Consider the following 22,945-nt stretch of genomic DNA (forward strand, 5'->3'; position numbering starts at 1 on the left):
AGGACAGAAATATTATACACATTTTATTTATCTCAGTGTCCTCTTTCAGGATCTCCTGCTACAGTTTAATACACCATTGCAGGACTCCCACATTTGCACCTGGATGCTGGTGAGCACAGCCACAGCCTCCCAGTGTTGGGGATCATGATGTATGAATCTGCACATAAGACGGCCAAAGTTTGAAGTCTTCTTCATGCAAGAAGCCTCTCCACAAATTTCGGTATTTCCAGTGTTTTTAGCTGTCCTTTGGAAAAAGATGAATGTGTCCATGGGCTTTGAAAGCAAAGCAGCGATCTGGGATTTGAGCAAAGTTGAAAAATTCATTTTTTGTGAGCGAAGAAGACCTTCAGGGAAAAGTGTTTATCAAAACCACAAAAGACAGACATGTGGAACATTATTGCATTGTTTGTGTCTCATTTATCTGGACATATGGAGGAAGACGGTCACATGACATGCTGCTGAGTTACATATATTTTTACCATTTTTAGTCACTTATGTTTTTAATTTCAACATGAATTTGGAGCATTTCCTATATTTGAAGCAGTTCGGCCTGATCTCCCGTGAATTGTTTCCATACAGCTAAACCTGATTCTGAATTATGTTTCACAAAAACGTAGCTAGCAGTTAAAAAGACGGATGATGTCTGCTTAGGTGGTGAAGGATATCACAAGCTTCTCACAGAGGACGCTAAGGTTCAGTTCTGGTGCAAAATCACAATTTCTTCCAAGCCAAGATCTTTTTTTTGGGGTCTCCTGCTCGACGAGTGTTACCCCAAATAAAATGTACATAATTATGTTTTTAAAAGAACAATCGGTATGAAAGATATTACAAGCCATTTTTATAAAATCACAGCAAAGCATGGAATAGAAACACCAGTCCATGGTGTCAGTTTCACACTTTGCCTCTCCAAAGCTTCAAATAGACATGTTTCAGTTGTGGTACCAGCAGGGGGAGATAATATATTCAAAGCAGTCACCGAGGAAGACGTGATGTACAGTGATGTGCAAGTACCACTGATTTCATTTCCAATCTGATACCAAGTAAAATTCAGGGTGGTATCAACAATACTGCTCCAATACCGATACTTTGTACAAAACCTTAATGTGTTATTGTATTTCAAATTATAGCTTCAGAATGATTACAGGACATCAGACTACTTGTTCGTACTGTTTAATATTGAAGAATTATCATATAGAAATAAAAAACCTGAATTGTTAATTGACGCTGTTTGAACACGTATATCTTGTCATTTAACATGCATATATTTGCCTGGACATTTCAACAAAAACATTCAGCATTCACACTTACCCTCATTCACAGTAGAGCTGTGCCACACTACAAATTTTAGTATTGATCCAATACCAAGTAAATACAGGGCCACTATTGCTGATATCAGTACCAATAATTTTAAGTTATTCAGGCAGCTAATTGGGGTACCATAACTACCGTACCATAACTTATCAATTTACAAATTCTGAACACATTTCAGGGAAATAATGGAGTTTGATATAATCTTTATTTCACCAGGAAGTGAAACACCTGAGAATTAAACATTTTTAGCACTACTATGGAGTGGCTCATACTGATAGTGGTTTACATGTGAGAGACAGACAGCCCCGTCAGTATTGGGTGGTGGTCTTAATTAAAGGGTCCTCCCGTGTAATGAAGGGAAGACTTCACCTGCTGGGCAGCCTGTATAGGCAGGTTTTCTCTCACGATGTCTCAGGCACCCAGCTTTGTTTTATTCCTACTTTGGTTTGATTGTGTTATAGTCATCTGTAACTGAAGTCACATCCTGATAGCATGTAGTTTTTATTTCCTAGTAAATTTGCTGAGAAACTGTTGTTGTGTGGATCTCCCTTCTTTGGCCTTGAATGAGCCCGGCATAACATGAAACTGGAGGAGACACAAGTCCCTTGATGTTTTAGGAAGATCATACACCATAATAATCTGCTCACACAGATATGTAGAGCCGCTTGCTATGCCCCCTATGAATAATGGAGCTCGACTATCCTGGGCCTGCATAGCGGGTAGTAGCACAAAGCAGGACCCTGCCCGGGTCTGGATCAGAACATGCTTGTCTGGTTGCTGCTTAGCAGACTCTGCAGTAAGATTTTTAATCCTGCTTCTTTCATCACACGTGTCCTTCTGGGGGAAATTAAGATAATGTGCAAGTACCGTAAGCTTTGTTTCTGAGGGCCTACAGTGGATGAGGTGTGAGGTGTGAGAAAATGGCCTTACTGCTCAGTAGATCTAAGAACTCAATAAACATTTTCCTGATAAGTTTAAAGTTGTTAGTTTGAATCTATCCATCCATTCTCTTCTGCTAATCCTTATCAGGGTAAAAAAAAACAGACAGACAGCCGGTCACACTCACATTCACACCCATGGACAATTTTGAATCATTGGTTGACCTTACCCCACTGATTGTCTCTGGACTGTGTGAGGAATAAAAAACGAGTTTAAAGTTCCCATGCTAATTAAAATGAGGGGAAAGCAGGACGCTCTCTGGGTCAGGCTTGCACGTCTGATTGATGAGTAATAACATAGAGCGTGACATGTTGTTTCTCAGTCACGTTCGGCATCTGGTTAAAAAAAAGTTCAGGGGGTGGAAGCCAGAGTTGAGAATTCACCCCACTACTCGCTTAATTTATGACCTCAGTGAACATTTTCCTTTTGTGTTCCTGGTTTCAAATGATCGCTGCAGGTCACCGTGGCTACATCTGTCTTTTTTATAGTCTGTGACTTTGTGCATCATTAGCTGAGTGGGCACTGACTAACAGGCTGTCATCGTGTCTGCAGCCTAAAGCTTTTAAATGCTTCTGTGTGACAGACGCCTCAGAAACTGGCAAATATGTTAACTCTTCACTACATAGAGAACAGAGGACAGCTACAGCAAACAAAGAAATGAACCCCTGTATCTGTAATATTTTATTGCCATCAGATGAACTGTCATTGTGGCAGATTAGCTCTTTTTCAACCAAGACTTAAACACTTAAAAGTTCAGGTCTACAGTTTTCACTCAGTGTCTCCAGGCAGGTTTTACTCCAGCTGGTGGTGGGATAATAATTCAGTGAGGGTGAAGGAATATTTCAAAAGGGGCAGCATGACAACTATACATGTATGCACGTGTTGCCCCACACAGATAAAGACGTGTGTGCCTAAAATAGCAAGCTGGGCTGTTCCACACGTGTAGAGCACTCTGTGAGGAGATCCCAGGGAGGCGAGCGTCACAATTCAGCTTACACAAAGAAAAAAAGAGGCGAGAAGATGAAAGAGACTAGTGAGGGACGCGGCAAGCATGAGAGCATGACATGGCTGAACCACAGGAGGAGGAGGCTGTGATTAATGACATTCAAGCTGTGAAGGTGTCTCAGTGCAGAGCCAGCCTCCCTGCTGTATCCTCCTCCTCCTCTCGCAGTCACTTCTCTCCATCTGTTTTGATGCAGCTCATAACAGATCGTCACATTATCCTCCCTCCGTCTGGAAACCGCAGCAGCCTTGGGATTCAACCCAGCACCACACTCCTCTCAGTGCTGCACCTGGGAGGCAGCTGTACACAGCGCGTTACCTGACTGGACATTTGAAACAAACCCTCGGAGCCCTTTCTTCTTCTTCTTAGGTGCTCACTGGAAACACTTAGGTTAGGTTTTGATTCAGCAGGAGCCTCTGCTCTGCTGCTTCAGCTCCTCCAGCTGCTGCGAGGAATTTTACGAGGAGCCAAGGTGCTTTTGCTCCTTTGATTTCTCACCTGGATGCTGAGGAGATCAACAGGATGGACCTCACCTACATTTGTCTCCTCTTCACGGCTCTAATGTTGATCCAGCACAGCGAAGGTAAACCCATTTTTATATCTGTCTAATTAGATGTTTGTTACTAGATGGGTGGGATGTAAGGACTCTGTTTACATGGTATAATTTACACGATACTCTTAAAAGACAATGCATCACTAAGCAAATTAAGGAATATGTCATTCTTTGAGATCTAAGTATTTCTCCAGATGCTGATTAATTTTTATTCCCCTTTCAGGACTCAGTTTGATTTTATTAGCCAGTGAGTTAATAAACAGGTTTGTGGACTACCATGGCAACTTGTTAATTTTGGAGCCCTGAAATTAATAAACGGTAGAAAAGAGTTATCAAGCTTACAAAATAATAAACAAAAGTGGTTAAATAAAAAATAATGACCTTTTTCTGTATCTCTTACATAAATACTGCTCATTTTTAATACCGTCACAGCTTCTGCAAATCAAGTATCAAAAATCGATTAGGAATATTTAAACAGTGTTTGAGATGTCAATAAATTATGAATTTATTCATTTTCATGAAGGAAAAATCCACAGCACTACACGTTATTTTTCATGACATGAAAGCACTGCAACCTCAATGTTTTAATGTTCACATTATTCATATTTCAATTGAAAGCAGAAACAACATCAGGACTGTGAGGCTGCATAATGAGATCTGCAGCTAGGCGCTCTGCTCTCTGGTTTCCACAGTCGAGCTCATCGTGACATTTTATTATTCAAAAAGCAATCAGAGGTCACGTAGCGTGTAAGGACTCCCTCTGTTGTCGCTTTCTAGCTCTTGGATGATGAAGTTTTACAGTGTCAGTGTCACGGCACCCTGGAGGGCCGTCTCACACTTGTGTTTATACTTCTCTCACTCTTCAATGTTGATGAAACTGGAACTAAAAGTAACTTTCCAACGTCACCATCTTCCAACACAGGATTGCTTTGTGTTTTAAAATGGCTGGTCTGGTTATAGTAAAACACCGCCAAATGTGATCTTTTCTGGGACCAAAAAACCAATGAGAATAATACTGGAATAAACTGTAGGTTCAAAATACGAAACCCCAGTGAGCAGCATCACGATGGTTTCACCTTTCTTTGCATATTGTCGACTTGCTTCAGGTCTTTGAAGTTGCCGGGCTTTCATTCATGCACAGCACTCTTAAGGACCCACCACAGCATTAGAGTCAGGTTGAGGTCTGGACTTTGGATCATTGCAGACCTTGGGTCATTGCATTACCTCAGTACTTTTCTTTTTCAGCCATTCTGTTTGAGATTTGCTGCTGTGCTTGGGATCACTGTCTGTTTTAGGCCAAGCTTTAGTCCAAACTTTAGGCCTCACACTGACTCTAGAATACATTGCTATGTAGATAAGTTCACGGTGGATTCAATGACTGCAAAGTGCCTGTTGCTGCAAATCAAGATCAAACTGTCACCCTTCTACCACCATGCTTCACAGTTAGTGCTCTCCAAGCAAAGTACTTTCTTTGACAGAAGAGGCTTTCTCCTGGGAACCCTTATAAATAAGCCATACCTGTTCACTCTTTCTCAGTTCAGAGAGCTGTTCACTTGGAGGTGGCTGTAGCTCAGATCACCCTCTAATTGGAAGGTTAGTGGTTCGATCCCTGTCTGCTCGAGTCTGCATGCCAAATATCTTTGGGTATGATAATAACCCCAGGTTTCCTGCACTGGAGTTTGAATGATAGATAGGTAGACAGATAGATAGATAGCACGTAGTTAGGAAATACATAGAAGATGTTTTCGTGTGAATGAGGCAAGCCATATAGAGTGCTCTGAGTAGAGGAGTGCTGTATAAGACACCAATATTAAATAAATTCTAACAACAGCTGATCAAGCTTAAATGTGCAGCTGTTGTTTAACGCGACATCCGCTGGTTTCCTCTTTCTGGCGCAAAGTGGGCAATAAACAAACAAGAGAGAAAAGCTGATCAGCTGATCATTGATCAGTTTCATGATCATGTTCATTGAAGTAGAAACAGGAGAGGGAGGGCAAAGAATGAGCGAAGAAGAGGCAGCTGTGCAGCGTAAAGACAGAATAACTCCAGCTTTGTGTCTTTTTCCATCCTAGCTGAAGTACGAGACAAACTGTGCTCCTTTTCAGCTCAATACAAAACGCGTAATATTTTCTCTGAATACCGGACGATTCCGGTTTTTACAGGAAGGTTGGCAACTCTACTAACTAACCTTATGAATAAAATAAAGTTCACTATCAGTAACATCATAGCAACCGAACAGCTGTATAGAAACTCCGTCATGCTAGCTAGTACGCAGTAAGAGTTATTGTAACTGACTGTAAAAAGTCAGCACGACGAAAATAAACTCCACCTAAACTTGGTTTATATCTGACCCAGATAGACTGCAGGTCATTACTTCTTACCTGAAGTTCAGTTCACCTGACACTCGGACCGGCGGCCGCCTCGGGTCTCTCCTCCTCCTGCCTCCCCTTTCTCTCATCCTCCTGCTGTCCTCCACCACTTGCTAATGTTACTGAATCTGTGGAAGCTCTGCGATAGCCACCACCAAACAACTGAGTTATTTTTACACACCGGCCAGCATCTGGCCAATCCACCACCTTTCATTGTTTATACCGTTACCAAAAAAAAAAAAAATCATTGGCCCATAAAAACGAAAAATCACCATAGACGGGTAAGATGGGACGATTTAGTCTGTGAAGCTGAGTTTGAGCCACACAGAAATCCAACCATGAACACAAAACGACCTCTTGTAGCCTCCAGCTAACATACCTGAGGGCTGCTGAAGAAATAAGTCTTACAGCTGTACATGCTAAGGACTGTGCGGTAAAACCCTTTTCATTGAAAATTAATTCTTTTTCAAATGACTGATGAGTCAAGTAAAACTGTGGATTTAATGAAAGCTGGTATAATCTGGTCTTTAGCTGAGTTTCGGTAACAATGCCTGGTTTAGGTGTTCTTCAGACTGTTAGCACATTCAATCCCCAGATATCTTTGTGAAGCAGCTAATAAAAATGTTTTCAGAAACCTTGATGGTAAGGCCCTCACAGAAGGAAGAAGTAATTTTAAAAAATACAAAAGGACATTATTTCACATTAGCCCGAGGTATAGTTTGAGCCTGCCAGGAACTTTAAAAATCGAAGCAGGCTGGGATATTTAACTTTTTGAATAGGTCTACCTGCAGAACTGGATTGTGGATCTTTCATTTCTAAAACCAGGGCTGTGTTGTGTTTTCATACTCCTAAATTTCCTGCACAAGTCTAAACCAGGCTTTCTATTATAGAAGAGTCATTTACAAAGAAAGCTTTGTAGGCTTGATAAAGGTGCCTACATAGTGAATAAAAATCCATTAATTATTTTAATATACAAATATTGAATTGAAACACTGGCAATAAAATCATGGTTTGTCAAACAGACTCATTTCATGGTGCAGGCGATGAAGGACAAACACATTAAAGGGTGTTTTAAAGAGTTATTTGTGATTTGAACTCATTTAAACTTTTGAAACACCAAAGACATAAAGTGGGATAACCAGTCTAGGTAGCAGCAGACCAGTGACCCCTCTGTTCTCAAAGATAACATTCCTGGTTTGCTCTTTAGGTTTGTTGGCTTGAACCACACGCAGTGCATACAATGGCTTACAGAGCCGATCTTCTCAAAAGAATTTACAAGCATAACAAATTTAAATCATACTTTATGCTCATTCTTGCATGATGAATTTATATTTGTGATAATAAAAATGTTGTCACATGTACAGTACGTGTCAAAGAAGCCTGACACCAAGTCTAATTTAGCATGCCACATGCCAGCCAGCTGAAGTACAGCTGGGCACATTTATGTGTAATCCTGGTAAGAACAAGTCTGGGCCTTTGGTGCAGCATTACAGTATGACCCTCTTGGTGTTGCTGAATGAAAACCCACATCCTCAGGTAGATCTTAAAGGTTAAGGGACGGGGTGGCTACTTGCAGTTGCATGTTTTCTTTTACATTTACACACCACAAGCTAGAGCTAACCGTTGTAATCATTTCGAGCAGTGTGCAGTTAAAAGGAAAATATAAATGGAAGTTGGCTGAACATCTTCTCTATGAAACAAGAATTACTGAGGTTTGTCATAAAGTGTGAGCACATTCTGAGAAACACCAGCGTTCTTCCTGTTTCTACATCAGTTGAAATCGTCATTATGAAATAGTACTTGTGGTTTCGGGTGTCCTGACCAACACTCAATCTACTCATTTCCTCTTGTTCAGCAGTGTGCATGCTCATTACTGTCACAGGGTACTACTTATGACTGAGGTGAGGCGAGGAGCTGCCTTTTCCATGAAATATTTAGCATACTGAATTACTGGGTACATGCTACCTCCATCATCTTAAACAAATATAGTTTGGGTAGAGTCTTTGTTAGCGTGAGGACCTCAGAGAATTTTTAAAGCACCTTTCTGTCAACATGTTGTCCCTACTCTTTCTCTACTTTTCTGGCTGCCGCTGTCTTTTTTTCCGCTTACCAAACTGTCTACCGTTTTTCTTGCCATTTTTCTGTCTCCTCTATCTCCACCTTCCCGTTGGTCTTAATCTGTGCTGCGTGTTTTGTATTTGTCTATCACAGCCAGACATCTGAGCCTTATTAGGGATTGCTGGAGAAAGCAGCACTTTGAAATCACAAGACAACACCACAGCCTTTGTCTTCGAGCACTGAGGACACTAAATAAAACCTTTCTGTTGTTATTCTGTTCTGTATAACAACAGAAACAGCCTGAGCTGGTTGGAAAATGTGCAGATGGGTGGTAATTTGAAAGAAAAACTACAACCCTGACCCTTACAGTTTGAGCCCTACACTTCTGTTCCTGTCCATTTTTCCTTATAGTGAGACTGGTCACTGCAAATCAATGCAAAGTAATAACTCATATCACCTTTCTCTCCTGGGATAATGATGCCCCAGTCCACTAAATGATTAGATTAGGAAGAAATGGTGGGACTTGTACCCTGGGCACTCACTGGATTTCAGGCCAGCTGACTTTAGAATGAAACAAATGAAGTAAAAGAATTTGGAAGAATGGTGTTGGTATCTCCAACAGAGGTCAGCAGATTTGGACAGTCAGTAGCTAAGAGCAGATCAACTGTTCTGGTAGCAAGGGCACAACACTTTACTAAAATATTTGGGAATTTTTAAAAAATTTATTTTTTCATTTATTTTATTCATTTTACTAATCCTTGAACACAATCTTCATGCCACTATTTAACCCTCTTTTACATTTCTGTGGTGGGGCGTGGTTTGCGGTGCCGTGCGGACGCACCTGCACGGCATCCGCAATCACGCCCGCCGTGTTAAAACACGGGGACTCAGGGGTTGGTGTGTGTGTGGTGTGACGTGAATTAAATAAAGTTGGCTCTGAACGTTGCTCCGTGGTCCCGCCGTGCCTTATTCACGCCACAATTTCCTATCCCAAATATTTTGGAATGAAACAAGCCATCAGCTGTCAAACAGCTGTTTGTCTTTGTAGATTTTTAAGCTTTTTACCAATCTTCAAAAAGTCACAAATCTCTAATGTTTTGGCAAATAACATGAAAGGGTTAATTTCTCCGTCAAACTGCAACCTGTGCGTCAACAAAGGATAAAGTCAGGTTACCTTCTGTAGCTCAGGTGTCATCATAATCACTAACTTGACGGTCGCCGTTCTTCGCTCTGTGCTCACCTGTGTTCAGTCTGGAGGTCAGAAGGTCTCTGACAAAGCAACATGTCCAGGGTGGCCGTCAGAGTTTCATCAGGGATGGTTGATGGAAAGTGTATTTTGGTTTTAAACTCTCAAGTGTAATTTTATTCTGCCTTTCGTGACATAAAACTGGAAACACTGGGGCTTCAACGGCCCCAAATTAGGCTGGGCGTTTACTCTCGCTTTAATGTTGGCTTCAGTACATTTTTATAATCTCCGAACGTTGTGCCCGCCAAGGGTAGAACGTTCAGAGACAATGCCCAAGAGTGCGCTCAAACTAAATACAGTGTTTTACTTCTTACACAAAACCACTGCATACCTTCTGTTTCTTTTCAAGTGTTTATGAATGCTGAAGAATTCAAAGGACTGAATGTTACAGAGTCTTTTCCTGGCTGAGAGGTTTGTACCTGTGCACTGACTTCTGCCAGTCCAAACAACCAGCTCGTGGATTAGCAGCTGATCCATGTGTATATTGTCAAATATTGTCAAACCCCGCGGAGCCTACCAGACCCTCTCATAACAGGGGCAAGAAATTAAACTTTGGCTCAGCAGTCCGCACACGATGCAGGATCCTGAACAGGGGGTTTGCCTCTTGGTATTTCCCATGGTTTTATTTTTGTTCTTAAGCCAAAGATGCAAAATAGCACACGAGCTTGCATGAATACTTGCACATGTACGTAAAGTATGCAGGTTCATATGCACAGGAATGTGGATACCTGTGCTAAAGGATCACAAAATATTAAATGCAAATTATGGGAAAGGAAATGTGCATCACACTGAGAGCTGCTTAAAGGACTGAAAGGGTGCCAAATACAGAGACGAGATCATAAGGTCCAGGAAAAGTTAAATGTTTACATCCATAAAGTGTAATTCACTGCCTGTGGCAAGGAAACAATAAAGAACCAACTTTCAGCTTGAAGTCTGATATCACTCATGCTCCTATAGAGAACAAGACTGGCAAATATCCAAGTAAGATTTCAGGGACAGTGCTTCCCCCATAGTGTGTGTAAAATTTATTATGCCGAGCTCAAGATTAGTCTGATATGTTGTTGTTCTTCTTATTATTATTAGTATTATTATCATTATTATTATTAGTAGTAGTAGTAGTATTGTTCTGGCATTCATTAAGAGCATCACATTCATGGTCTCTTTTGTATTGTATTTGTGTTACTTTTATCTGTCACAGCTGCTTTGAAATGTTCCCTGATATGCAAACGACTGATGGATCTGAATTATGGATTCAAATGTTTACTAAGACTGATATTAAGATTCTCAAAGCTCACATTATGATGTTTTAATGGCAGACAGCATCAGTTTGCAACTCGGGTTCTGGAAATGACACTAACCAGACAAGAACCGAACCCAAGGTGCTGACTGAACATTTTGGCACCTTGTTCCACACAGTGAGCTCTGCAGGAAGAATAAACTCAAAGTGGTGTTGCGTGACTTTTGTGATACATGATGTGACTTCTTACCCAGCTCGTGAATTAAATTGTCTTTTCATTTTACTTTTATTCTCTATGACGCGTTCCTCTTAGATATTTTCTGCTTGTGATTGAATTAACACGAGAAGCTCTGATGCCCACCCAGTTTTTGTTCGTTTATTTCTGGCACAGTTAGATGCTTAGCTCTCATTGGCTTCTGCCCAAGACAAACAAAACCTGAAACTTGAAGGTTTGAAAAACATCTGGAATCAGCTAAAGATGCTCAGCCTAAGCAGACTTAGCAGTCCCTGTATTTCCTCTGTCTCTGCAGGTTTGTGAGCATTGTAATTAACACAAACGTCTTTGGGACTGTGCACCAACCCAGTGTGAGTGTGAGTGATCCATTGAGTGTCCACCATCAGTCAATATCAGACCCCTAACTATAACCCTTAAGTGGCCTAAAATTGCCCCAGGAGGTTGTCCTTACCTCATTCAGCAGAGGTCATTTTGTCTTTATGATATAGTCATAAAATCTTGGCCTTTGTCATACAAAAAGGAGTATTTAATTAAATAAGGTGATAAGTTCAAAGAAGGCTGCGATGATAAAATAAAGATGATAAATGATATTTCAATTTTCTTCTTGACAGATCTCAGCCCTGAAATCAAAACGTTAGTGAGGATGAAGCGAAAGGCACCGACAGGTGGTGGCACTGAAAAGTTCACTTTTTTTCCCCCGACAAACTTGAGGATTCGCGATACGCTCAGTGCTGCAAACATCTGCACGCTGCACTCTGTCATTATTAGTATTATTCTATCCTTTCTGCAGACCGCTCAATCAGTGTCCATGTCTCCGATTTTGCAGTAATTACAACAAGCTGCTTCTTTCGTCTTCAGTCAGATGTCTTAACTTAATCAGAGGTTTACAGGACAAATGAGCGATGGAGACATCTCCCTGTTCAAAAGATGCAAACCAGCGAGGCTGGTTGCATCTGTACATCAATCTTTGATGGTGTACATACACATAAAACATGTGTATTATATATTCTGTTAAAGAATATAAAAGCAATGATGGAGAAACTCGAGCCACCGCACAGCTGGGTGCCACGTGTTCAAACTGAGAGAGGCGAGGTCGACATTGATGCCAGTTTGTTTTTTTTCTGGCATATTTCTGGCCTTTGGACTCGACATCAGTGCTCTAAAGTGACATTTTGGAAGCAACACTCACTCAGTCATCCTCTGGCACAGCCTCGGAAAAGATGAATAATAATGACTAAATAGGAACATGATAATTCAATATCACAAAATGTGAAACTGGTTAGTGTCATATTATCTTTTTAGCTTTCGAAGCAAATGAGTGGCCTTTCAAGCAGTTGAAAGTCTTTATTGAGGAATTTAGTTTTGATGACAGAGATTTAACCTGACAAATCTCTGAAGTCATCTGAGAGGCAGCATTATTTGACTGTTTCCTTATGCAGGCCAGGATTGAAACCTCTAAGCTGCTTGTCTAACCTCGTCTATGTACAGTACGTAAAGGTCACACTCAAGCATGTGTGTTTTTAGGAGGAAATGTGAGGACCATGGATAAAAAGTGTGAAATCTCCATGCCAAATGGATTCAAACCTCAGTATCGAGAAAGTCCCTCAGTTCAGGTGAGTTGGACTTGGCTGCCCGAGAAGTAACTGTGCAAACCAGTTTGGAAAATGTGTTTGTTTAATGTGTCTTCCTGCTGCAAAACAAACTCCAGACACAGAAGCACTGAGACGTGAAGTTTCCCAAAAACTTTTAACTGAAGCAGAACTGATTTTTTTTTTTACCTTGACTAATAACTAATAATAAATATAATTCCTGGTGTACTTGCACCAGCTTCAGTTACATAAAGAGGAAGGACACTTTACAGGTCATTTTTCTTCTGTTAGATTAACAGTTGTTTTTATCTTTAAACAAAGATTCAGTTTTTTATTTGACATTCTTGCTTTGACTGAAACTCCACTGATCACGCCTCAGCTCAGTTTCTACCAACCAGTAAGGTGATGTGAAACATCTGTGGTGTCGACCCCACTGTGAGGTCAGGAAGTCTGGATCAAGCCTGAAGTGCTTTTAGGAAGTTGAAGCTAAACTGGGATTAAAATCATTTTACATTTTGTAGAGTTTTCTTGTCAAGGCATTTTATTCACATTCAGTGTTTCAAATCAGTCCGAAGGTTTCCTCTTAAAGAAAGTCATCACAGATCCTTTTCAGAATATACTTCGGCATTACCACAAACACCGTGGGTTAAAAATAAGATCCGAGCACTGTGAAGTAAAGCAGAACAGGAGATCCATTATCCTCTTCATCATGTTGTGTCTGATATCGTAATGATGTCTGGCAGAAAGCTGCTGTGCTGACAGATGTGTCCATCTGGCACTGAAACATTCAGGTGTGCAAAAACACACACATAACTTCGACATGACGTTGCAAACAGCAGCAGGTAGCTTTGTGTGGTTCCCAGTCTGTACTTGGCTAAATAAAACCTCCTCACTCCTCCATAACAGCACCCTGCTGCTAAGTATGTACAAAATGCTCTGTATCAGTGCAAAGTGCATGCATATGTGTTAAAAATGTGACGCAAAATGAGATTTGAGCGTAGGCGGGCTAGGCTCAGTCTCAGATACAGAGCAAGAAGTTTTGGCATCTGGAATCTGCCACTTAAAAAGAGCCATTTAATGTTGCCTTTTATTGGAGGTTTTCTGTGCTGGTTTACCTCCGGGTAGTCCCAGAAAATCCTGGAGAGATTATAAATCTCAGCATCCCCCAAAAGGATTTTGAAAATGTTGCTTGAGAAGTGTTTTACTGGGATGCTTATTGTAGTAAAAGGGCCTCCACTGACTGGTGTGTCTGAGAATGCTCATCCCGCTGATGACGGCTGGGGTTAGTTGAAATGTGAGCCTTTATGAACTTTCTTTGGAAAATGTGCATGAATAAAAACCTAATGTGATTCTCTGGGACACAGCCGGGTGAAGAACAGAGCTACACCTAAGTTTATTGTGAGAAAAGGTGTTATTTTGCTCCCACGTGTAAATCATGTAAATCCCTCTTGGACGCCTAAACGTTCTCCCATGCGCATCGAGAACAAGATCAAAGGCCGTCTGTGGGTTCTGCCTGCTTTATGGGCTCTCTGTGTGTACGTGAGCTTTTAAAAATGTGTCTTTGTGTTTGTAAGTCTATGTTCAGGTACAATATTATATGTCATTCATGCTAAGGGAGTTGTGTTAAGTGGGAAGGAAGAGGGAGTTGTTCCGACGTTCCGGTGACAAAAACAAAGGCAATGACGGCTCTGGCTCTCTTATCGGAAACACACCAGGCCCGTTGGAGGGCATGGTGTCATGTGACTGTAGCTGTGAATGTGCTTTTCTGGGGTGTTGATGAAGACCTTGAGGCTATAAAATTGAATAAAGTAATTTCCGACTTTAACAAAGTAAAAGCTGCACACAGACTTTCCTTTGTTGTGCACCCAAGGAAAACCTGTGAGTGAATGAACTAGTTAGGTTAAGAGTAGCTATTTCTACAGGTACTGGATTGATTGCCATGAAATTTCTAAAAGGCATTCATGGCCCCAACAGGCTGGATCTCTTTGTTGATGCATTAACTTATAATCCTGCAGTCGGCTCTACCGCCATGCAAGCCGCTCTTGAAGCTGCTCATGGTGGGTATCTGAACTTTCTTAATGTTTACCGTCTTCACCATCCATCGTTTGTATCCTGTTGATTTATGTTGACATTTCTTATTAGCAGCAAATGAAAATAAAATGAATAATAAACCACCATACAAATTTAAACATTAATATCTGTACCCAGTCTAGATATTAAAACCAATATTTTCAGTCTCATGTTTTACCAGTTTTCCAATCTGCCCCAGGGCTGGTGATGTGAGCAAACCCTGGCATTATCCATCCATCCATCCATTCGCTTCCGCTTATCCTTTTCAGGGTCGCGGGGGGCGCTGGAGCCTATCCCAGCTGTCATAGGGCGAGAGGCAGGGTACACCCTGGACAGGTCGCCAGTCTGTCGCAGGACTCCCTGGCGTTATAGTTTCTGGATATAATAACTGGAAGTATATAGGAATGCAAGTTGGATGCAATGTCCATTTTTTCTTTAGGTCTATGAGAAACTGACCCTACTGCTCAGTTGATACACGGCCCCAGTAAACACTTTCCTGACGTGTCCCAGTGGCCATGCTTATTTAATACATGCTCGTATTTCAGACTAGGGGGCGTATGCTTTTTTGCACTGGACCTGCCCAATGGGTCCTGTTAAAATGACTACAGAATTTATATACAGTCTATTGTTTTTAGGCATTTGCAAATTATCAGTGGCAATTGCACATGCAAGCTCACAGTGTAAGGATCCCACAGTATTCCCACTCTTCCTGTTGATGCTTCACGTCTCTTTGCATTTGAAACACGTACATAGCTGTAGGAATTCACGTGCTGTGTGTATGTTTCCACCTCGAGGTACAACAGATCATCATCAGCAAAAATGTAAAGAAAAGAGACAAGGAGACTGACATGTGGATAAAATATGATTGCTTCTCTCCTCAACACCAGCTTTAGATGAGAACTGCTTCACACGGCTTCTTCATTAATATTGATCTAAACAGAATTGGCAGTAAAAATTTGAATTCTGAACTCAAATCTCAAGTTAATGCAAACATCTCTCGTTCATCCACTCATGACAAAGCAGCAGAATCGCTGCATACTTGAGTAGATGATCATTAATAGCCGATAACCCTGCCCTGCCTGTGTGTTCCAGCCCTCTCTGTTTCGAGCTCTGTGCTGGAGGAGGGCCCCCCAGTGCAGCTCCCCCATATGGCTCACCGGCGAGAGAAACGCTGCTCCTGCGAGAACCAGAAAGACAAAGAGTGCATTTTTTTCTGTCACATTGGCATCGTCTGGATCAACACCCCGAGGTGAGTCTGCGAGAGAACAAAATTAAACATTTTATGGCTTTGTTTCTTCTGTAATGAAACATTGGAGTGTTGCGATAAAGTTTACTGCCGTAACTGTGATGACAAAACAAAACCGAGAAAATAAGTTGTCTATAATCTGTCCAAAGGATAAACAAAGCTCTGTGCGTGCAGCTTTAGCAGGGGGCCGTGGGTGGGAGGCTTCTGCAGCAGCTTCAGTCCATGAATAAGATTAACTTTCACTGTTTTGTCAAGGCAGTGATTTTCTGAATTTTCAGTGATTTTCCCCTTATTCTGCCTCAGACTAAAGACATGCACAGTAGCACATTAGCTTCACTGCTGAGTCTGAAGCAGATAAAGTGGTGACATGGAGCAACCATTCACCAACCATTCAGAGACTTGAATGGTTGGTGAGGCTAGAAATTTTCTCTACATTTCTCATTTCATTTCCATATTTCTCCTTAAGAGAGTCAGACTCTGCAGCACCCGTCCTACTGAGCATACATGTGTACACTCAACCACTTATCCACATCAGGGTCATGTGAGGTGGTCAGAGCAAAAGGCAGAGTTCCCCCAGAACAGCTCCTCAGCCTTAGTCACATCCACTGCAACAAGTCTTTAATCAATGCCTGGTTCAGCTTTCAATTCAATTCAATTCAATTCAATTCAATTCAATTCAGTTTTATTTATACAGCGCCAAATCACAACAACACACAAGACACTTTATATTGTAAGGTAGACCCTACAAAAATACGTACAGAGAAAAACTCAACAATCATATGACCCCCTATGAGCAAGCACTTTGGCAACAGTGGGAAGGAAAAACTCCCTTTAAACAGGAAGAAAATTCCAGCAGAACCAGGCTTTGGGAGCGGCAGCCATCTGCCGCGACCGGTTGCTGTGAGAGAAGGAAGACAGGATAAAAGACATACTGTGGAAGAGAGCTAGAGATTAATAACAGTATGATTCAGTGCATAGACGTCTATTAACACATAGTGAGAGAAGAAAAAACACACAGTGTATCATTGGAATCCCCCAGCAGCCTACACGTATTGCAGCATAACTAAGGGAGGATTCAGGGTCACCTGGTCCAGCCCTAATGCTTCAGCAAAAAGGAAAGTTTGAAGCCTAATCTTGAAAGTAGAGATAGTGTCTGTCTCCTGAATACAAACTGGAAGCTGGTTCCACAGAAGAGGGGCCTGAAAACTGAAGGCTCTCCCTCCCATTCTACTTTTAAATTCTCTAGAAACAACAAGTAGGCCTGCAGTGTGAGAGCGAAGTGCTCTAACAGGGTGATATGGTACTATAAGGTCATTAAGATAAAATGGGGCCTGATTATTTGAGCTTTAATACTAATACTACATTTCTTTAACTCTGTGAAGAGACAAGTGAGTAACAAAGGTTCCCTGAAACAGCCATGTCGGGTTGACTTGAATGTCTTTTCTAGTCCAGTTGTTCATATTTTTTAAAATGGCTGGCCTCAAATAAGAAGTAGGCGTGCAGCTCCCTTCACAATTGGTAGCAATTAACTTCATTTTAGTTCAGTATGCACAAGCAACGAGTAACCGCTTAGATGTGGTGGAGCTAATGAGAAAGCACACCTTTCCTAAAGAAGGGTTGTTTCTGCTCAGTTTCCTCTCCGTGTTTCAAAAGAGCTTTTTTTAACCCTTTAACACCAACTCAACAGAGAGTCTGAAATCATGGTCGGACCTTTATCTGCCCACAGCTGCTTAACTCCTCACAGCCTGCTCCCGTTTGTGTGTTGACATTTCATCCTCAACTGTTTCTAGAAATGAGACGCAGTTATAATAATAATAACTCAATTTACCCCCGTTCAAAATAATGAGATGAAAAGATTTAAAGGTAAAAATGTGGAAGATAGTGTAGAAATCTTAGAATAAAATAATAATAAAATGGAAAAAGTAGTCTGGTTTGAGCTTTACTATATGTATTTACAGCATCATCCCTTTTGATAAAGTGCAATTATGCTGTTCAGTGTTTCCCTGAATTGGTTACTGCACTGTAAGCTGTTTCATGTCATGCCAGTAAGTCACACTCCAAATTAATTGGTGTAGAAAAAGACAAGTCACCAAAATAGCTTCCAGAGGTTAGCCAAAAACGGCTCCAGTGGTGGTGGGACCGTCTCAGACTGTTAGCTCACTCTAAATATAGCCATGTGGTAAAATGCAATCTTCCTGCTTTCACTATAAAGACACTTTAAAGAGCACTGCCAGCACCCGCCGTCACTAATGATGCCACTAAAGAGCGTTGGGGAGTCCCGAGTGCATTTCCTTTTTCTTCACACACAGCGTCATTTAAAATATGTAACCTTGCTAACATGTACGCAACAGAGTGAACAACATGTTTTATTCTTGGAAATAACCACATCTGTAGACCTAAACAAAATTATCCATTTGAGAACAGCGCTTGAAGGTTCACACTGTCGGTAGGAGAGCAACAGACAGAAGATCGGAACAAGCTGAAATAATGTTGTTTTTTTTTCTACTCGTGTTGTATTGTTTAAAGAGAAAATATCGAGTAACACCAGTGTAACCTTTAAAGGACATCCTTTGGCTCCCTGCTATTTTTCACCAGAAGAAAACAGAAATCTCGGAGTACTTGAAGCACAAAGGCTGTTTTTAAAGTCCGATTTTCACCTTCGCAAGTGTTCAAACAAACAGTGAAGTCAGTGAGGAGTTTCCCTCTCAGTTACAGATGGATGTGTCTGATCATCCAAAAAGGCAGTGATCCAAACTAAAGAGAGAGATGCCAGGATCAGAACCACCTTCAGTGAACTCAAACAAACGCAAATTATTTTACATCTGCTCGTTTTTGGACTCATTTATTTGACAGCAAGACAACAGAAAACATATTATTATTTTGGCACTGTCACAGACAATATGAGCCAATAATTAACTGTCAAACTCAGTGCCTGCCGGCATGACATGCTGTCAGGGATGGCGTGGTCATATTTTAATGGGAGGACACAGTGTGAGATTTGAGTTGTGCTGCTGAATAGACTTTATTCAAAAGTTTTAAAAAAGTCCAAATGTAACGTGTTATCAGCCGCCCCTCCACACGCTTGACCTGTAGGCGTATACCGCGGAGAAAACAGAAAATTGTGCTATGGGAATGATTTGGTTTGATGTAGACACCAAATGAGTAAAACATAATCGTTTGCTGAAAGTTTCAGGGATTGTCAGGGATTGATGTTTGTGTCACATCTGGCGAGGCAGACGGTGAGGCGTGGGGAGACTGGGGACCCAAGTGCAGGCAAATGGAAATAAGGGTGGAATGATAAAAAATGAGCCTTTATTGTCGGCTGTACAAATCCTAAAGAACTGAGGGAGCTAGAAATACTGAAACAGAAACCAACAAACTAGCAGTGATAAATCATGATGAAATCAAAGATTAACAATAACACAAAACACTGGGTCACCGACCCAGGACCGTGACAGTTTGAAGCCCAAAGTTTTGTCCACACCAGCCTCCTACACACTCGAACATCACATCATATCCTCCTTTGCTTCTGTCGTGATCTCTGCAGGCCTCTGCTGCGCACAACATCTGAATGAGAGGATATTTGTTTTTATATTTCTTCCTGTTAAATCACTCTCAGTACCTCCAGTATCATAAAGGATTTATCTTCCTCCAGGTCTAATGCTGCAAGAACTCTGGTCGTGTAGCTTCGTGTAGACAAGAAGAAAGTAAAGGTTCACTCTCAGTTATTTCCTAGCTTCACGTTTGGCTGTAGAAAACGTGCTCGTCATGAATCTGATCGTTCTTCAGATGCATCTATGAGACTGAACTTGGAAACAGTTTGGCAAAAGGCCAGGACGGTCTTGGCCCATCTTAATGCCTGGACCCAAACGCAGACTGAGGACCAGTGTTGGTCAAGTTACTTGAAAAAGGTAATCAGTAACTAATTACTGATTACTTGCCCAAAAAAGTAATCCCATTACTTTACTGATTACTTATTTTCAAAAGTAATTAATTACTTAGTTACTTAGTTACTTTTTAAAAACGATTTACAACCTGAATAGGTGATAAAGCGATAGATCTTTCAGCCCAATTCTACTTTTTCTACATAATCCATCATACAAAATGTAATCAAAAGGAAAAGTCTCTTTTTAAAACTTGTTTTATTAGTTTTAATCTTTTAACTTTATGCATCAAGCAAAAATTTAATTATATGCAACATTCTCTGACTGGAAGAAATTTGTTTAATATTTAAACCTATTTTCTGCACATTCCAGCACATAAAATATATATTTTTTTGTGTTTACACTCACTCTTTCAAATAGATGCAAGTAAAACACAGCAGAAAATAAATAAAGTCAAAGACTAGCTGATAGGTTTGTAGCTTGAACCTATTCGCTGGAACGTTGAAGACAATATAATTACACAACAAGCAAGACACGAAGTAGGCAAAGTTCTTCATGTTTCTCGTGCACGGGAGAGAACCGGACAAACGCCGTTCCTTCGCTTGACCCCAGTTGCTCTCGTCCGCTCCCCCGTAACACTGCTCTTTTATTGAGGTTACATGAATATGCATAGGTTCATTAACATATGACGTCTACATACAAACAAAGAGTACCTTGCCTGTGTGTGTGTGTGTGTGTGTGTGTGTGTGGGGGGGGGGGGGGGGGGGGGTCAGAGCGTGGCCCCATAAACGACTTCCCTTAACCTGCTGGTCTGGAAAATCCAACAGTTCATCTATATGTAAAAAAGCACTTAGTCTAAAACTGACATAGCTACGTTAATCCTACCGTAAAACAATAAAACAAGGTACAACCTCTTCCCATGCTCCCAGGATGTAGGTGTGCATTCCTGGAATACTAGCGGTCCTTTTGCTCTATTTTCACCTGTAAAGCAGGAAGGAGTGAGGTAGGCGGAGGTTTACCCTGGTGTAGGTGTGCCAGAGCGGTCAGTGGAAGAATCCGCGAGTTTCTCTGTGAATTTCCCATTACGTCGTAGCGCACTCGGTGCTTGCTTGGAAGTTTAGGGGGGTTTTTTTGCTGTAAAAAGAAGTTTTCTTCCCACTCACAACGGACGCTAATGTTTTTGTCACTTTTTATGGAATCAAACTCAAAGTAAGGTCAGTACTTCCACGCTTTAAACGCTGCACGCTCATACTCTCTCCCACACTCGATATATGATCCATTGTTGATCTGCACACAGCTGTTGTCACGAACGTCGCACTTGCTTACGTCACTGTCATGAGACATTCTAGCAAAAAAATCACGGTTTTAGTAACGCAGTAATGCAGCGTTCCTACGGGAAAGTAACGGTAATCCAATTACCGTTTTTGCAATAGCAATCCCTTACTTTACTCGTTACTTGAAAAAAGTAATCAGATTACAGTAACGCGTTACAAGTAACGCGTTACTGCCCATCTCTGCTGAGGACACAGTTATTTTTTTTGCAAAAAAGGCAAATCTTTATTGAGACATAGCACCAGTCCAAGAAGGCAGCAGAAAGCAAAGTTCATAAATATAAATAAGTAACACGGGATGAAAACAGGAAGACGGATAACAGACGTCACAGCAAAGATGAAGAGCAAATCAACACAGGTGTAGACGAAGCAGTGAGGCAGGGGACCAATAAAGACTGAACGCAATATACACAAGACAGAACTGTACCAAAATAAAACAGGAAGTGGAACAGGAATACATTAAACACACCAGACTGAAACACTATTGGAATACAGAAAGGTGAAAATCAGAAGATATTTAATAATGAAGAGAAGACCAAAACACACCAAACACTTTCATTGCAGATGGGCCATGAAACGCTGATGCTGTGTGTCTCAACAGATTTCAGCCATCAACTTCATCCTTTTAATAACTGCATTTTACTTCCTACGCCTGAAGACAAACATCTCTTTCCACTCCTTATATTTTAGGGCTGACTTGTTATTTCAGTTCCACACATGTGAGTGATTGGAACTAAAACAGAGGGAAACATAACAAAGACAGTCTCTCTGGTTCATCCATCATTGCTGCTTATTGCACACGATGAATTAAACAGGGTAAAAACAAATACCTTCCCTTATAGATCTATGCTTCACTTATAGCTCTGCTTCACTTATAGCTCTATGCTTCACTTATAGATCTATGCTTCCCTTATAGATGTCTTGATGCATGCTTGATCATCCAGGTAAGTAAATCTCCAAAAGTTGATTCTGTCCTTCTGGACGTAGCGTTTACTCCCAGTAGTTGGAGAACAAAAAGATTGTAGATAATTGGGACTCACGGATTTCTGGAGAGTCAGAGGCTTTCTAAACCTCATTAAGTATTACAAGAAAGTAAAATCTGGTTTTCTTAAAAATAAAAGACTCCAGACAGATTAATTCATGTACCAAAACACTGAGCCCATGTGTTCAATGTACAAAAAAATAATGCACTAATTTGTAAATTATTTAAAACCTGTGTTTAATAAGAACAGTAAAAAAAATGTTTTTTTTTTTTTAAATCAAACGTTGAAACTGAGAAAATTAACTTTTTTGATCATCCTTTTGTGATGAGATCTGAAAATACAAACTTCATATGTAAGCACATGTTGTTCCGCCAACTCTAAATGTCCTCCAGATTTATAATGCAGGAAGAATTAGTCATCAGACAAGAAGCTGTTTGGTGTCTGTTCAATAAAAAGTATTTTCTGTAACAAATGACAGCCACCGAAGCAGAGCCTGCGATATGCAAATAAATAAAAGTGCAATGAAACTTTCTATTGTTTTAATCTTGATTCTTTTCCCTCCATACGTTTGTACTAAACTAAGTTAAATCTTAAACAGTTATCATTGATGTTTTTTAAACACCTGAAAGTCTAACAATTTCATTAAATCAGTTTTAAGCACAGGTTAACTGAAATTGTTCAGAGATTGAGTAATAAAGTATTTGGTGGTTAGACTCCAAGCTGAAGTGATGTAGGGCAAAGGATGGAGGTAGGACTGCTGGTGATGATGCAGAAGATGGAAGATGGAAACGTGGCTGAGACTGTCTGAAAGTCAGGAGTAAGGTGAAGATGCTGTGCATGAGGGAAAGTCTGAAAGAGAAAGAAAGAAAGTCACAATAACAAAGTAGGAGT

The 22,945-nt window shown here is 40.8% G+C and overlaps 1 protein-coding gene across 1 annotated transcript in view; it reads left to right on the top strand.

The window, feature by feature from the left end:
• Positions 1–3,260: 3,260 nt before the first annotated feature.
• si:ch211-202p1.5 (uncharacterized protein LOC103909337 homolog) overlaps positions 3,261–22,945 on the top strand; it is a 28,911-nt gene continuing 9,226 nt past the window's right edge. Inside the window, exons 1-2 of the mRNA XM_040018032.1 lie at positions 3,261–3,836; positions 15,703–15,859. Of these exons, the coding sequence (XP_039873966.1) occupies positions 3,776–3,836; positions 15,703–15,859 (218 nt within the window). The 5' untranslated portion in view covers positions 3,261–3,775. The remainder of the gene's footprint in view (positions 3,837–15,702; positions 15,860–22,945) is intronic.

Source organism: Simochromis diagramma, unplaced genomic scaffold (assembly GCF_900408965.1).
Source record: "Simochromis diagramma unplaced genomic scaffold, fSimDia1.1 OVJJ01000802.1, whole genome shotgun sequence".
Lineage (NCBI taxonomy): Eukaryota > Metazoa > Chordata > Actinopteri > Cichliformes > Cichlidae > Simochromis > Simochromis diagramma.